Here is a 15,764-nt window from a genome sequence, read left to right as displayed (position 1 = left end):
GCCAGGGGCAAGGTAAACTAAACTTAAATGTAGAGATTGTGCTAAGTATAGCAGGCATCAGGGTCTGTATTGGGGTTGGACACAACCTTAAGAGTAGTGTTAAAGGTGAGATAAAGGGCAACATTTAAGATTGTCTTGAAAAAAAACACACATTAGTTTTTCATTGTGATAAAAATGCTATCGACATAGATTACATTCCATATAGATTTAAGGGAGTGACTCTCAAAGTGCGGTGCCCAGTCAACCACAAATGGCATCACTTAGGAGTTGGCTAGAAATACAAATTGCTAGGACCGACTTGCACCTACTGAATCAGAAACTCTAGAAGTATGGCATGAAATAAGTGTTTTTCTCCAGTGATTCTGCTGTATTCTTCAATTTGAGGATCCTTGAGCTTGAGGTATGGACAACTAGAATTTCTTGAATATAGATGTATTTAAGATGCTGAATATATTACAGTCATGCTGCAGGTCTATTTAGTCAAGAAATAGGAATGTAAGATTTTGTTAATTCGAAACAATATTTATTGATCATAGACCATGTGCTGGACATGGTACTGAACTCTGGCAATAAAAATATGAAAAAAATTGCCTCTAGGAGTTCATAGTCTGGCATAGGAGACAGATATGAAGTTATCATACAATACACAAAAGAGATATAATCCAAGTAAGCAGATGCAGAAGTAGCACTGATGAGAGTTCCCTCCCCTTACAGAAGATCATCATTAAAGGTTGGGGCTAATTCTTAGTCAATGAACCGTAACAGAGCTTCTCATTTCCCTACCCAATCTCAAATTAGAAGTCTATTATTGAGGCTAAAACGAACAAAAAGACCTTTGTCAATTTGTGACTGTTGCTGATATACCGATTTCTCTTAGGAACGCCCTGGAAGGGTTTGATAAAGCAGACGGGACCTTGGACTCTCAAGCGATGAGCCTTCATAATTTGGTTCATTCCTTCCTGAACGGGACAAGTGCTTTGCCACATTCTGCTGCCAATGATCCCATTTTTGTGGTATGTTCAAAGACTCAGAATATATGAAAAATTGTCTAGATAATATGTTGGATTTATTCACTTTTCAATAATTTTCAAGTTTGGTATGTGTTTTATTCTCTGTGTGAACAATGGGATGTATGCATATGTAAATTAATTTTAATCTGCACCATAGTGGTGGTTAGTTAGCATTTGAAGTCCCCTTGTCAGAAACTTGTGCTTTGGCGATGGTTAGCTCTGGAATGTTTCTAGATGGAAATTTACAGTCCACGGTTGGATTAACAAATTAACATAATGATATTATAAATTATATCATGATTTAGCATAATATATGTCATAAATTAGCATACTGATCATTGATTTTTAATTGGTTAAATGAGTGGTGTTGAAGATAAGTGGTGGGTTCGGAGGACTTTGTAGACACCACGACTCTTGAAGGAAGCCCAGCAATCTAGCGCCTTTGAAGCAGCATATGAAGTCCAAAGCCCAGTTTGGTGTTTGGTCCTGGCCTCCTCACTTCACAAAGGATTCTATTAAAAATCAGCTGCTCTGCTGTCAGAATATCATCGTGTCCACTTTGTAGTGACTCTGCCATGCAAGACACTTGTCAGAGGAGAGTGTGGGCTTCCCTGGGTGGACGAGAACAGGTTCTTTTATTCCTTCTGTGCCTTCTTGCTAATAAGTGTTTGTAGGTTTACCAGAATTTGGTATTATACTCGCTTTCATGGCTACATACCACCTAGCAACACGTTTACTTGAGATGAGGAGAACATATGGCCACTACCCATCCCCAATTACAGGAAGCTACTGATACGTAAAACAATGTGGTAATGCTGAATAGACAAATTGGACTGAATCAGTTAGCAAACTTGAAAGTATATTTGGTCCTGTCTCTTTTGTTTGTAAATAAACAGAGATTCAACTCAAACTCATTAAGGATAAAAATATTAATTTTTTGGCTTATAACTGGGAAATTCAAAAGTGTTGCTGGCTTCAGGCATTGCTGAATCTGGGGTCTCAAATGATGTCAGCTCTCTGTTTCTGTCTTTTTAGACAGACTTTTTCTATGTGGTAGCTAGGATGGCCCTTGGCGGTCACCCATCTACATGCCAGCAGCTTGGCACATGGCCTAAATAAATCATATTTCCATAGTAGCAGGAGAACAGCCCCAGGATTGGCTAGGCCTGAGTTACCTGCCTTCCCTGAACCAATCACTGTGGCAAGAGGAACAAGGTCTTCTGATTGGCCAGACTAAGGTCACATGTCACCCCTGTTGTAGGAATAAGTGTGTGAAGCCTGCACACACCACCTTTAGTGATTTCTCTGCAAGAAAAAAAAAGTTCCGTTAGAAGAGAGAGAAGAGTGGAAAAGGGGTGCCGGACAGACAAAAATGACAATGCTTTCAATTAACAGAAAACTTCACATTGGATGTCACTGACTTAGTTAACAGCTAGTAGCGAGAGTTGCTATATCTATGTAGGGAGCCTTACGATTCTTTGAAATTCAAAGTGTGATTAATTCCCTTGATATATTTGAGTCTGATTTCTGTCTCACTTGAAAACGAAAGGAAAAGCAGAAGGGATTTTGACAAACGGGGATTGTAAGTGTTGGAATTCCAAGCTTTACTAATTTAAAAAATATGTTCACCATGGGGTTCTCTTGAGACAAACAAAATGGGAAAAGGGCAAGTCAGGGCCACATTATCCCAGCTGCCTTTAGTTAGTGCCCTCCAGCCTAAGCCCCTAAAAATATACCTGTAGTAGAACACATAAGGTTTATTGCTTGCTGCAGGGACAAAATGGGGAGCCTTGGAGTGTCTCGGGCATCAGAAAAGATTTGAGCTTGTGCTGGGTGATTTTGAAGTGTTTAAGAAAGAAGGACTTTGGTCCAGATGATGTGCTATCAGGAAGCAGGAATAATTCTATGATTAAGTATCACAATCGTTCTTATCTATACAGAAGGCAGACTGTAACGGGTAAAGCAGTGGTAGTCCCTTGTATTAGTACCAAAGGGCTAATGTTCATGTCAGGCATTTTGTGATCTGATCCATGATCATGTTTTGTCTGTGCTCAGACATGATTATGAAGCTGTGTTGTGTTTGTCTTGATCTACCACAGTCAGAGCGACCTTGTCTGGTGTTGATATTCCATGAAATTGTTTGTGTCCAAATTGTTTATGAACACCAAGACCTCATCGATAGTACTAGCCACCTCCTGGAATTCAGGGGTTGCTTCCCCCCACTCGTTACCCTCAGGTACAGCTCGCCAAAGTTGGCTTAGGCATTTTAGACAATATAAACATTTGTGTTTTAGCTGCTGAAACCCCAAAATGCCTGTTTTTCAGAGACACTTACAGACACTTAACTCTCCAGCCACTATTTTAATACTGTCTTCAGGGTTCTATGTCTTGGATAGGGGGTTTCAGAGCAATCACAAGAAGAAATTTCACCACCGGTCCTTTTTTATTTTTCTAGTATTTTGAGTTCATATTATTATACAGTTTAGATTGTGCTATAGTAAACAAATACTATATATTTTTCCCCCAGAAGTTTCCTCACTTAATGTTAATTTTAATAATGTATTTTAGTCTGCTCAGGCTGGTGTAACAAAATAGCACAGATGGGGTGGCTCAAACAACAGAAATTTATATCTTCCAGTTCTGGAGACTGGGAAGTTCAAGCTCAAGGTGCTTATTGATTTGCTTCCTAGGGAAAGCTCTCTTCCAGAGGTTGTAGACCCTCGGTCTTCTTGTGTGCTTACACGATAGAAAGAGAGAAGAAGTGAGCTCTCTGTTGTGTCTTCTTATAAGAACACCAATCCTATCATTTCAGGGCCTTGCCCTTATGACTTCATTTAACCTTAATTACTGCCTTATGAGCCTCACCTCCAAATATAGTCACTTTAAGGATTAAGGTTTCAACATTTGAATTTTGAGGGGGAGGGGGAGGACATAATTCAGTCTGTAGCATAGTGTATCCTGAAACATCGGTTTATCACAGTTTGTTTTTCTGGACTTCTGGGAGGCCACGTGACATAGTCAAAAGCACAGGATTACAAGTCAAATCTGTTTTATTTGACTTGTGCAGCCTGGGGAACTTCACTGAACTCTGTGGAGCCCCTGTTTCCTACTCTGCAAAGTGCAGGTCACAGGCCTGATCTGGTGTTGGGGAAAGTTTTTGTGCTCATTACAGCAACTCATAATAAGTTAGGATATTATAAAGCTGGTCTAGAAACTGTTAAGTACAATACAAATGTTATCATGAAAATATCGATGTGTTTTATAGTAGCTGGTGGGAAAGAATTAGAGAACCATGTGCTGCATTTGAATTTCCAAACCTTAATTAAGGTTCTTCTTGATCACCATAGCAGACAGTTGTGCCCTAAGGTGATTTATTCACAAGTACAAAGTCAGAGGTATTTCAAAGATGATGATTATTTTTACTCCACCCAAGGTACAGAAAAAAAATAGATATGAAGAGGGAGGGTAAAGGTATAGCTTCCAAGGACTCTATGCTTGCCAATGGTGTGAAGGTTGAGGAAACTTTCTGAAATTCCATATAGATAAGAGCATGATAAGAGTGAGCTGTAAGAAATCCTGAGATGGAAACAGTTGGTGGAGCTGTTCCTTCTTTCTAAAAATTGTTTCTCCGCTCACATTTGTGTGTAACAGTAAATGAAGGGGATGTCAGAAAAGTGGACTGTTGGCCCCAACCTCTAATAAGGTAGAGAGCTTACCTGTTAGGTTTCCATCCTCATCTTTGCTCTTCTAATCACATCATTTCTCTGGCTATCATCTAAGCCATCAACTTGTGCCAAGCATTGCTGCTGTCTGCTTTCTCTGCTATGTAGCTATACAGCTATTTATCTTTATTATATATCCCTAAATAAGTTTTTATTAAAACATACATTTTCAACTGTATAATTTGTGCACACAGTCTATATTCATAAAATAAAATGTCACAGTAGTTCTTATCTAGTAGTCCAAAATATTATGAGTAGAACATCAGGATCTTTTGAAAAATTGAGAATTATACTCCAAATCTTTCTCTCCCACTTAAGAGAATAATGGTGATGCTAATAATTTGGTTTTTAGCATCTTAAGTCTCAGGGACCATTATATATGATCTCCTCCTCCTTTTGAGGAAGCCCACTTAGTATTCATGGCTTGGCAACATTTTTCTCTAAATGGCCAGTTAGTGAGTATTTTAAGCTTTGCAAACCAGACAATCTCTGTGCAGCTATTCAACTCTGACACTGTAGTGTGAAAGCAGCCACGCTCAACACATTAACAAATGAGTGTGGTGTTCTAATAAAACTTTATTTATAAAAACAGGCGGTAAGCCCTTTGCCACAGGCTTTAGTTTGCCAACCCCTGCTCCAGAAAATCAATGTCTCTTCTCTAAAATAAAGATATCTTTTTAGTCATATTTCTCTTCCTGTTCAAGGTGGAAGCCTACAATATGACTTTATGAATGAGAAATTCCATGACTCATAAGTGGTTCAGAGATATTAGATGTTTAATTATCCTCGTCTTCATTACTTTTAATGCCTTTAATATTTAATTTTTTTCTTTGACATGTATTATCATGTACATAAAAATAAACAAAAGCCACAGCCTTTTTTGAAGGCACAGAAGGAATAATGTTTGGTACTAGTTCCAGAACTCACAAATACTGTAGGCTATTTACAAAGAGTTGTATATTGAAACTAATTTAGCCTTAAATAGTTTTCACATATTGAGAGCCAGTTTAAAGCATTTAAGTTAACAGAGTTATAGCTTCTGGAATTTCAAATTCATGAGGCAATTCATGCAAATATATTGCATACAATTGCTTACAACAATTATTAAAATTATTTTAGTAAAATCTCTTTAAGCAAGAGAGGTGCAAAGTTTATGTGATCACAATAATGAATAAAAGGAAGTACCATGTTAAAACAGAAACTCTGAAACAATCTCTGAAATTTTAACAATTCCAGAAGTAATTGAAGTAAATGCACACACTTATCATGGAAAATAAGATTAAGTAACAGAAATGCTAAGTGGTTCTGTCTTCAATATTAAATTTAGATGTAACCTAGAAGATAAAAAAAAAGGAGGGAAGCCAATGGACTGTGAAGTTAAATAGTTAACAGCCAAGAAAGAAACTATGTTAGAGATTAGTGATTTTCTTCTCAGTTCCTAAAGAGACTATTCTGAGAGTGTATTTAGCTTTTATTCTTTCAGAAAGGTCCATTGGTAAATTCTAATTCTTTCAATTCCTCAGTAGCTGGAGACATAGTTGCCTGGTTAATTCTCACTGAACAACTCTAGTGTATGCTCTCTACCTTGTACACTGAAATTCTTAATAGAATTAAGACATACAAATAATCTTATTACCATTGATATTTCTTAACAATGACAATTGGATAAGATAGTTCCATTAATTTAGGAATATAAGGCAAGAGAAGAGAAAATGAGTTTCTAAAAACAAAGGTCTGATGGTCTACACTAAATTAATCCTGTAAGATTCCTTCTGATCACTGTTCCAGGAAGCAATAAAATTAATAAAATTAATAGGTCACAATAACAACTATAAAATAGTTTTGATTTAGTATGAGTTTAGTTGAAATTTTAAAAAAGAAGTACATAGAACATTGCTTTTCTCTCCCCAAAGAGCGAGGCACTTAAAAATCTATTTTATTTATCTTTCTTAAAAATGAAAAGTCATAATTAGATGAATACCTTGAGTAATTAAAATAACTGTTTTATGTGGATTTTTAATTTTCAATGGTTTAATGGGTTTCTAATGATTTGTAATCGCAGAAATACTAGCAAAAAATGTTTAAAATGTCCATGATTCCATCTCATTTTTTTTTGCTTATTTCCTTTTATATTCTTTTATGTTTATACAGATGCAATTATAATGCACATATTTTTAGGTTGTTATATGGTTTCCTAAATTTTAAAATTTTAAAATAGATAAAATAGAGGTTCAAATGTAAAAGGCACAAAATGAAGTCCCTACTCACTACCACCTCCCAGTTATCCATTATTATTTTTCCTATTCTTCCGCCTATATTTTATAAATATGCAAGCATATGTTTACATATATCTCCCCACTTTTTTATCCAAATGGTAACATACTATAGGTACTTTTGTGACTTCGTGTTTTTCTGTTTGTTTGTTTTTTTTTTTACTTAGTCTAAATCAGTCCATATCAGTTTACAAAGGGCTTTCTTATTTATTTTTTTTAAAGGGCTGTATGGCATGCTATAGTATGAATTTATTCTGAAATTTTTAACTAGTCTCCTATTGACAGGCATTTAGGTTGTTTATAATCTTTTGCTTTACAAACAATGCTGTAATAAATAAACATGTAAGGAAATCGAGAGAATAGAATCATTGGATCAAAGGTTAAATAAATGCATTTGAAATTTTGCTAGATATTGCCAAATTGCCCTTCAGAAGACTGAATGATTTTCTTCCTACCAGCTATGTAGCAGAGTAACAATTCTCTCTTTCTCATTAATACAGTGTATTATTACACCTTTTCATCCTTGCCAATTTGATGAGTATAAATGATATTTTAGTGAGTTTAATTTTTATTTCTCTTTATGTAAATGAAGCTCAACATCTTTTAGTATATTTAAAGAAACATTTGCATTTCCTTTTCTGTGATCTGTCTGTTCAAGTAGGATGATGACTTCTGGGAAAAGAAAAAAACCTAAAGTTTCATACAAGAATTAGTGAAAATGATCTGTTCTCTAAGTTAGTAACATCCTCTTTTGATATTGTTTTTTTTTTTTAAATCTAATACTGTGTTCATATAAAAATGTGTTTTTAGTTTTTACTAGCTTATGGGAAGCTAATGTAATCATCGACATCATACCCATCCTATAGAACAGTTCCTGGCACTTAATAAAAGCTCAATAAATTTTTGCTAGGAGAATGTTATATTATTGAGCATCTATTAGTATGTCCCTATACTAGATGTCATGCAAACATGATCTTTTTACTTCACAAAAATGTGTGTGACAAATTACTCTCCTTTATTAATTTGGGGAAAATAAAATGACCGCGAGATCATATGAACCTGGAAGTGGGCAAGAAGTGATTATAAGAAAAGTTTCCTACTCAAAAATTTCCCCAAGTGTGTCGCCAGCTACAATTTTGCCTTTTGTCGGATTAGACAATTCTTAATTTGATCCCTTCAAAACTGCTTTCATTAAATCTGAGAAAATGTAGTTCTGGTAAATCAGATAAATAGGAATAAACAGTAATTGATGAAGGACAGGTCTGAATAATTTTGCCAGGCTTTTGAAAAGATAGGTCATTGGTTTTATCATGTTTTCATGTTTTATGTATTCATGCTTTTAAAATGCCACATTTACTTATTTAATATATGTATTTAAAAATAACCAAGATACATAGTCACTAATTCCTAAGTAGCATAATATTGTGGTAAGTTTTATAAGAGTTGAGGTGCTAGTGAGGGTGGCTGGCCACCTGCTTGGGCAAAGACTCCCTGGGTGGCAGGATTTCTATAGGCTCAGTCTGGGGGACAGTTCGTTTTTTTGTTTTTTGTTTTTTTTTTAACTTGGCAGGTGCTAAATGGCTAGATGGATTTGAAGGGGGGGTTCTTTTCATTTCTTTTCAGACTTTATAAGGATATACCCATACTCTATTGAGAATAACGAAACTTAGTCTAAGAGGTGAACTGTATACATTTCATTATTGATGAAATAAAGTAGTATAATGGCAAACCGCAATTTATATACAAATCTAATATGGTTCTAGCATTGATTTGAGTTACTCTCTCCTAGAGCTTTGGTCATTCCTCAGCCATGAATGTCTTGGGAGTTCTTATCTAGAAGCTCTTCTAACATTGCTCTGGTTCTCTCTCTTCAACCTGTGTTGTTTGCTTATGATGTATGCTGATCCGGTCACTTCTGTTAAGGCTGACATACTAATAACAGAACTCTCTTGCGTCCTGTTAGCATCTGTTTAAAGTTTAATCCTTAAATTATAGGCTTTCTTCCTTAAGGATTTGGCAACTGGATTTTAATGCTCTTGATATTTTTTTAGTGTACATGCTATTATATCTTGTATACTTTATATACATGTAAAGTTTGAATGCAATGTCATTTATACAAATCTGTGCCGAAAGGGTGCTTTTACTACCTGTATAACTCCTCCAAAATGCCTGAAAAATATCTTCTATTTTGTTGGCTCAAGATGCAATGAGAGGATGGACAGAGAAGGGTAGGAAGAGAAAATTATGGTAAGTCCTCACTTAATGTCATCAATGAGTTCTTGGAAACTGAGACTCTAAGCAATACAACATATAAGGAAACCAATTGTAATGTAGGCTAATGCATAGAAACAAGAATTAAGTTCCCAAGGCATATTTCTGGTCACAAAAACAAAACCAAACTTCGATATAAAGACGCAAAATACTTCTAATATTAAACATTGAGATAAATGTGAACTATCTACACATTTAAGAAAGATGAACAAAAACGAGTAAGATAATTATCTTCCACCCGCTTATTTCAGTTCAGGTCCCAGGTGGCCAGTGCCTCTCCTGGCAGCTCAGGGAGGATGGGAAAACCCACCCCGGACAAGGACACCCTTCCATCTCAGGGCACACTGACACCCATGCCCACACTCACTCAGACTGGGACACTTTATACCAACCACTTCACCTAGTGTGCACATCTTTGGGGTGTGGGAGGAATCTGGAATCCCTGGAAAAAATCCCACTCCTACATGAGAGAATATGCAAACTCCCAGCTGGGAATCAGTTTTTTTCTCATCAATGTTATAATGAAAAGACATTGAACCAAATAACTTATTCGAGGACATGCTATATAGCAAAATGGAATACATCTACTATTCTGGTTGTGCACTGCATAGAAGACTCTTTTATTGTTCAAATGTCCTTTTTTTCTACGTTTCTTGTCTCTAAATGTGTGGTCTATGACCTTGTGGCAGGGCTTAGTTAGCTAATTAGAAGCTTGGCTGTTGTTTAACTATTTCATGCCTGTTGCTTATGGCTTATTTAAGGAAATGTAAAAGCAACATCTCGATTATACATTGCTTCAAATCCTTGACAGAACAAGGCAAGAATTAATAAATATCATAAAATAACAAGCATGATTAAATGTTTTTTAGGGATTACCATTAAGAATTCTCTCCTTTGGAAATTCTGACCAAACTTTTTGCTTATGTCTCCTACCTTAAATTTTAAACTTTACCTTAAGTTTTCCAGTATGAAAAATTGTGTGTCTAGCATGTGACTTTTAAGTGATCACCTATGACTTCTCAGGGGCCCAGAACATTATTACGGTACTACAGTAATATCTACTCTTATTATGAATGATATCTCTTAGATAACGCACATGAATTCGAATGGTGCAAACATGGCGTGTGGTCTTCGGTAATGTCCAATGTCTTTGCAGTCAGCCTCAGGTTTTCATGGTACTCTTCCTCCAGATGCAAAGACACTTGTCATGTCACCAGTGTGGCAAGAATCAAAGTTAAGGTTAAGTCTGATAGTAACTTTATCGTCAAAGTTAAGGTTAAGTCTGATAGTAACTTTATCCTCCAATGATCTTGAGAAAGACATGCATGTTTTCCCTGTATTTGAGTAAGTTTCTTTATGCTTGTATGCACAATATTTATTAATTACTTTCTTCTGCAAAGGTTGCTTTAAAATATTTTTTACCTTGAAAGGCCATGTGACCACATTTTCTTCAATAATGCCTCCGAGTTAAAATTTAGTGTTTTTCCCTACCTGTATTTATCCTTAGTTTGTTAGAACAAGATAGAATAAGTTTGTATACCAAAATTTGTAACCTCATTTCTGAAGCACTCAATTTTAATTCCAGAATGCAGCTATGTGTGTATATAGCAGATATAGGGCAACAACAGGATACTTCTATTTTACTTTTGATTTTTATTTATTACCCTCAAATTACATTTGGCCTTTATGGAGATATTAACTGAGTTCATTTTCAACTTGTGTCCAACAAGGTACCATTAGTTTTTCATGGTATTTTGCTTAGGAACAATATTCACAACTTTAACAAAAATACTTATTCTATAGTTTGCACTACTTCACTTTCTAGCCTGTGGATGAGTTATTGCTCTCAGCAATAAAATTTTGTTTGTTGCATTCTTTGCATCTTCTTGACACACACTAGCCTTTTTATATTTTTTGACTACATTCTATAAATTGAATACTGTGTACAGTGTTCCTATCAGAGCTTTTATTGCATAATGTTTTATAGCCCTTCTGAGATCTATAATCTCTCCTTATTACTTTTCCCTATTCTTTTATCTGTCCAAATTATGAATTGCTTTAGAGTCTTGTCCCCTCCTTAATTATTTATGCTTTGCACTGGGTGAATTCTGGTGCTTTCCAAAAGTTATTTGCTTCTTGCAGCACTGAATCTGGATCTTTCTATGTTCTGAGAGTCTCTTGCCTCTTTTTCTAATCACAATTTGATCTCTGACTTGAATTCAGATGGTATCTAAAAGTTCAAGAAATATCATGTGGGCTTCTTTGGAAAATACATTCTGGTACAGCCCTAGATACTTTCACCATGCCATCATTTAGGATTCAGCTGCTTAGAACAGAAAAACCAAATACAGAAGCCTAAACAAACAAAAAAAGTTTATTTTTCTCTTTCTGTAAAAGAGCTCCAGTGGCAGGCAGCCTAGGCTGGTATAATATCTCCATAGTCATTATGGACACTTTCTTCTTTTTGCTCTACCATCCTTGGTGAGTGGCTTATTTTCTTACTTTGCTTGTTGGCTGTTAAGGTGGCTGCTGCAGCTCCAGCTGTCACATCCACGTTCCAGAAAGCAGCAAGAAGAAATTGAAATGGAAAAACTGAAACAACTGCCTTTAAAGAGCTTCCCTGGAAGTCCCATCCAATGGTTTCCAGTTAAATCTTATGGATAGCTTGGCACATTGCTTCATATAAAATACAAAGGAAGTTAACTGAGAAAGAAGAGAATAAATATTGGTTAAACATAGCTCTTTTTCTAGGGCTGATGACCCTTCTCAAAGATGACTCTTTTGGTTTCTACCTGTGGGAAACATTGATTCCTTGCATTATTGAGTATTCTTCCAAAGTTGTTGCTTTTGCAATAAACTATATCTTTATTCCTTTGTAACTTAAGTTTTGTTACTGAAAGCCAAGGCTTTAGAAGTCAAAAATCTTTTATCTCTCTAAAAGCCTAGGTCTTATAATTTGATATTTTGTTTTTTAAGATGATTGCCTTTGCCGTAAACTTTAAAAATCCATTCAGGACAAAATATCCCTTCAGTAAATCACTTGATTCTTGTTACTATCCTGAATGTAGCCACTTGAGACAATACAAATAGAAAGCTTTTGCTGTTGCCTGAACAGGAGAAACTAACTGCAAGGAACCTTGGGTAAGATTTGAAAATATTATCTAGTAAATAAATGACAGTAATACAAGCCAGAAGAGTGATGCAGTTAAAGGGGTTAAGAAGTGCAAGAAGCAAAGAATTCAGACTGGGGACAATCAGGGAAGATGTCCCAGGGCAAGGGACCATTAGTGCAGTTCATCCTTGAAAGACTCCCAGAAATCAGAATGTGTGACTTTGCAGAGTGCAGAAACAGCACAAGCTATTTGAGTGAATTATGCAAAAACAAAAAATCAAATAAAATAATACAAAATAGAAAATATACTTTGCATGGCACCGTCATCGGCCAACAAATACTTATGAAGCATCAACTCTGTCCAGGTTGCATGTTAAGCTTGAGGCTTCAAAGGTGAAAATATTTCATTTCTGACGTTTAGGAATTAGAGGTCTTGTTAGAGGAAATAGATAAATAAATAACAAGTTATAGTATTTTGACCAATGCTATATTTGGGGTATAAGGAATAGTGGTGGATGAATACATTCATTAGTAAGTATTTATTGAAATAAGTACCTCCCTGCTCCTGTGTGACAGACCCTGTGGTGACAGTTCCTGGGGACACAGAGGGAAAGAAAAGCAGACAGTGCCTCTGAGCTCCTTGAATTTACAGCCTAGAAATGAAAGAGGAAATCTAATGGCTGGGCATATAGAATGGGCCGAACTTTCATGTTTGTATCCTGTTGTGAAATCAGGGCTATAGATGTGGACATTTTGCTGTTAATATTTTAAAACATGTAATAATTTCTTTATTTGAAAAGGACTCTAACAGCTTCCTTAAGAAAGTTTAAATGAGCACTATTCACTTTACAACGTTTTTAGACTTTCTTTTACTGGCATAACACTGAAAATTCAAACGAGAGGGTTATAAAATGAGTAAATAGAGGTTATTCCTGGCGAGAAAAATTTGAAAACCCATTTTAGATTTTTTTAACTGTCCATTTGTATCACAACACTGATATACACAACCTATTCCGTCTCTCCTGTTAGAGCCAAAGCATCTGAAAATTGACTAAAATATGCATCTCATCACACTTGCCTTTTTTCTGAACTTAATAATTAAACTGCATTTGTCGAAGGCCTCAAGTGTTCCTGACCAAGGTTAAATCTACAACAGAACTTTCATTTGTTCACTTGACAAAGGGGTTATAACCTATTTGGGGAGATATGTCATACATCCATGGAAACTGAACTTAAAATTCTAAGGTTAGATTGAGTATACAGAAGTTCCTTGTGGCAAGAAGGAAGCTCCAGTTGGATTGATCTAATTGAAATAGTTCGATAAGCACTAAGCATCACATTCAACTGTCTTGCAGGTCCTTCATTCTTTTACTGATGCCATTTTTGATGAGTGGATGAAAAGATTTAACCCCTCTGCGAATGCCTGGCCTCAGGAGTTGGCACCCATTGGTCACAATAGGATGTATAACATGGTTCCTTTCTTTCCTCCGGTGACTAACGAGGAATTCTTTTTAACCGCAGACCAACTTGGCTACAGCTATGTTATTGACCTGCCAGGTAACTAATACAACTTCTAAATGGATGATTCATTCATTTTTTAAAGGAGCTTTCTTTCTTTCTTATTTTAAAAATGTAAACCAAGACCATAAATTGAAGCATTCAGGTCTTGTTTATAGGCAATTTTCTAGAATGAATATCAAAATGAGCCTTTAAAGTATTAATTAAACATCAGGAAAGGAACCAGTTGGATGACTGTTGTTTCAGAAAACTGAAAGTTGTTAAGAAACCTTATTCCATAGAGGAAGTATCTACTCCTACACCTGATTTGACAATTTCATTTGAATTAATTGAAAACTGGCCATGTGTAACCAGTAAAGTCAAAATGCACTTGCCACATGTGTACAGCAACTTACAGGACTTAGAGATCATAACTTAAAGGTAAGGCTGGGTTTAGAGTGAGGCAAGTGCAGCACTTGTCTTGAGTGCAAAGGTCAAGGAGAGGCCAAAACATTTAGTAATTGAGATAAGTAATACTATAATGCAATATTAAAAAGTAAACCAAAATTAATGCAAAAAAATCTATGATAAATTCACTATCAAAATTTTAAACAAAGACAGGCTGTTTGTTTGTTTTATATCTCTGCATTATTTTGTAAGTAAATCAATTTTTCCCAATTAGCTTATACCTCCCCTGCTAGGTGGATTCGTGAAGCTAACAATTGCTTACAGATTGGGCTACATGGGGCTTCATGTATATGTTTTATAAAGTAATGTTTTTTAAGTCATGTTTTTAAATTGTAGATTTTTAAATTAGCTTTTCCCAGTTGGTTCAAAATATGGGAGGATATTTTGATACATATATATAGGGGCACACATTTTTTTCATTTGCCTAGGCTCCAATATAGTTCCACGTGCCATTTAAAGAATCTTAGTTTGCAATATGTGTAAATATCAAATCATTATGTGGTACACCTGAAATTAATACAATGTCGTATGTCAATTATACCTCATTAAAAAGAAAGAATCTTAGAACAGTTTGAGAAAGGAAAGGTAAAATGTTAAAAAATATATATTAATTTGTCTAGAAGCTGAAGAACACACAGCCCATCTGCCAGGGGCTCTTCCCCATTTGTGTCTATTTCATCTTCCCTAAATCTCAGCCTACAAAGTAATCGAGACAACTTTTTAGCTCACATCTCTCTCACTCTCTGACTTCAGAGTCTTTTAGGCCGTGGAATCAGTCCTCTGCTTTTTCTTCTAGTTTTCAATTACTGTTGCTTATTCTCCTTACTGATTTAAAGTTTCATTTATTTGGGTAGCTGAGGATATCTCTTTGAAACTTCTTTTTCTTTTCTCTGGGACTGAACATAATAATAACCAAAAATTTTGCAACGTGCCTTTTGACCATGTTTCTATCTCCTCTGAAATTAGCCAATTAATAGGTATAGACTGAGAATCCAAATATGCCCAGAATGCCCAACTCATTAGAAGATATAAATTTGTGTTCATTAATCGTTTTGACAAAGAAATTTACAGTCCCATCTGGGTATTATAACCAAAAGTTAGAGATGGGAGTGAGGAATTTGGGAAAGAAAGTAGGTCTTGAACTAGATTCAAAGAGATGGTAGATCTTAGGTAGATGAGAAGGGAAAAGGGAGCATTTTAGATTGAAGATGGGCAGGGAATAGAAGTATGAAAGACACATGTAATCTATAAAGGGGACTGTGCAGAGAAAGCCTGGCTGTAGTGGAAGGCTTAGGTAGAACATAATTGTGAATCAAAGTTGAATCTATGAGAAGGGCCTGAGTACCTAGGGCCTTAAAAGCTAGGCAGAAACCACAATGAGATACCACTTTAAGCCCATTAGGATGGTTAC

General features: G+C 35.7%; 1 protein-coding gene across 2 annotated transcripts in view; it reads left to right on the top strand.

Annotated features, from left to right (window-relative positions):
- The window catches only part of DCT (dopachrome tautomerase), a 31,721-nt gene that overhangs the window by 14,107 nt on the left and 1,850 nt on the right, over positions 1-15,764 (top strand). For both annotated transcript variants that reach the window (XM_039837440.1, XM_039837433.1), the window contains exons 6-7: positions 878-1,013; positions 13,744-13,945. In XM_039837440.1, coding sequence (XP_039693374.1) covers positions 878-1,013; positions 13,744-13,945 — 338 coding nt within the window. The remainder of the gene's footprint in view (positions 1-877; positions 1,014-13,743; positions 13,946-15,764) is intronic.

This window comes from Pteropus medius, unplaced genomic scaffold (assembly GCF_902729225.1).
Source record: "Pteropus medius unplaced genomic scaffold, Ma_sr-lr_union100, whole genome shotgun sequence".
Taxonomy (NCBI): domain Eukaryota; kingdom Metazoa; phylum Chordata; class Mammalia; order Chiroptera; family Pteropodidae; genus Pteropus; species Pteropus medius.
The sequence above is the reverse complement of the archived record's forward strand: the minus strand, read 5'-3'. Positions and strand labels throughout refer to the sequence as shown.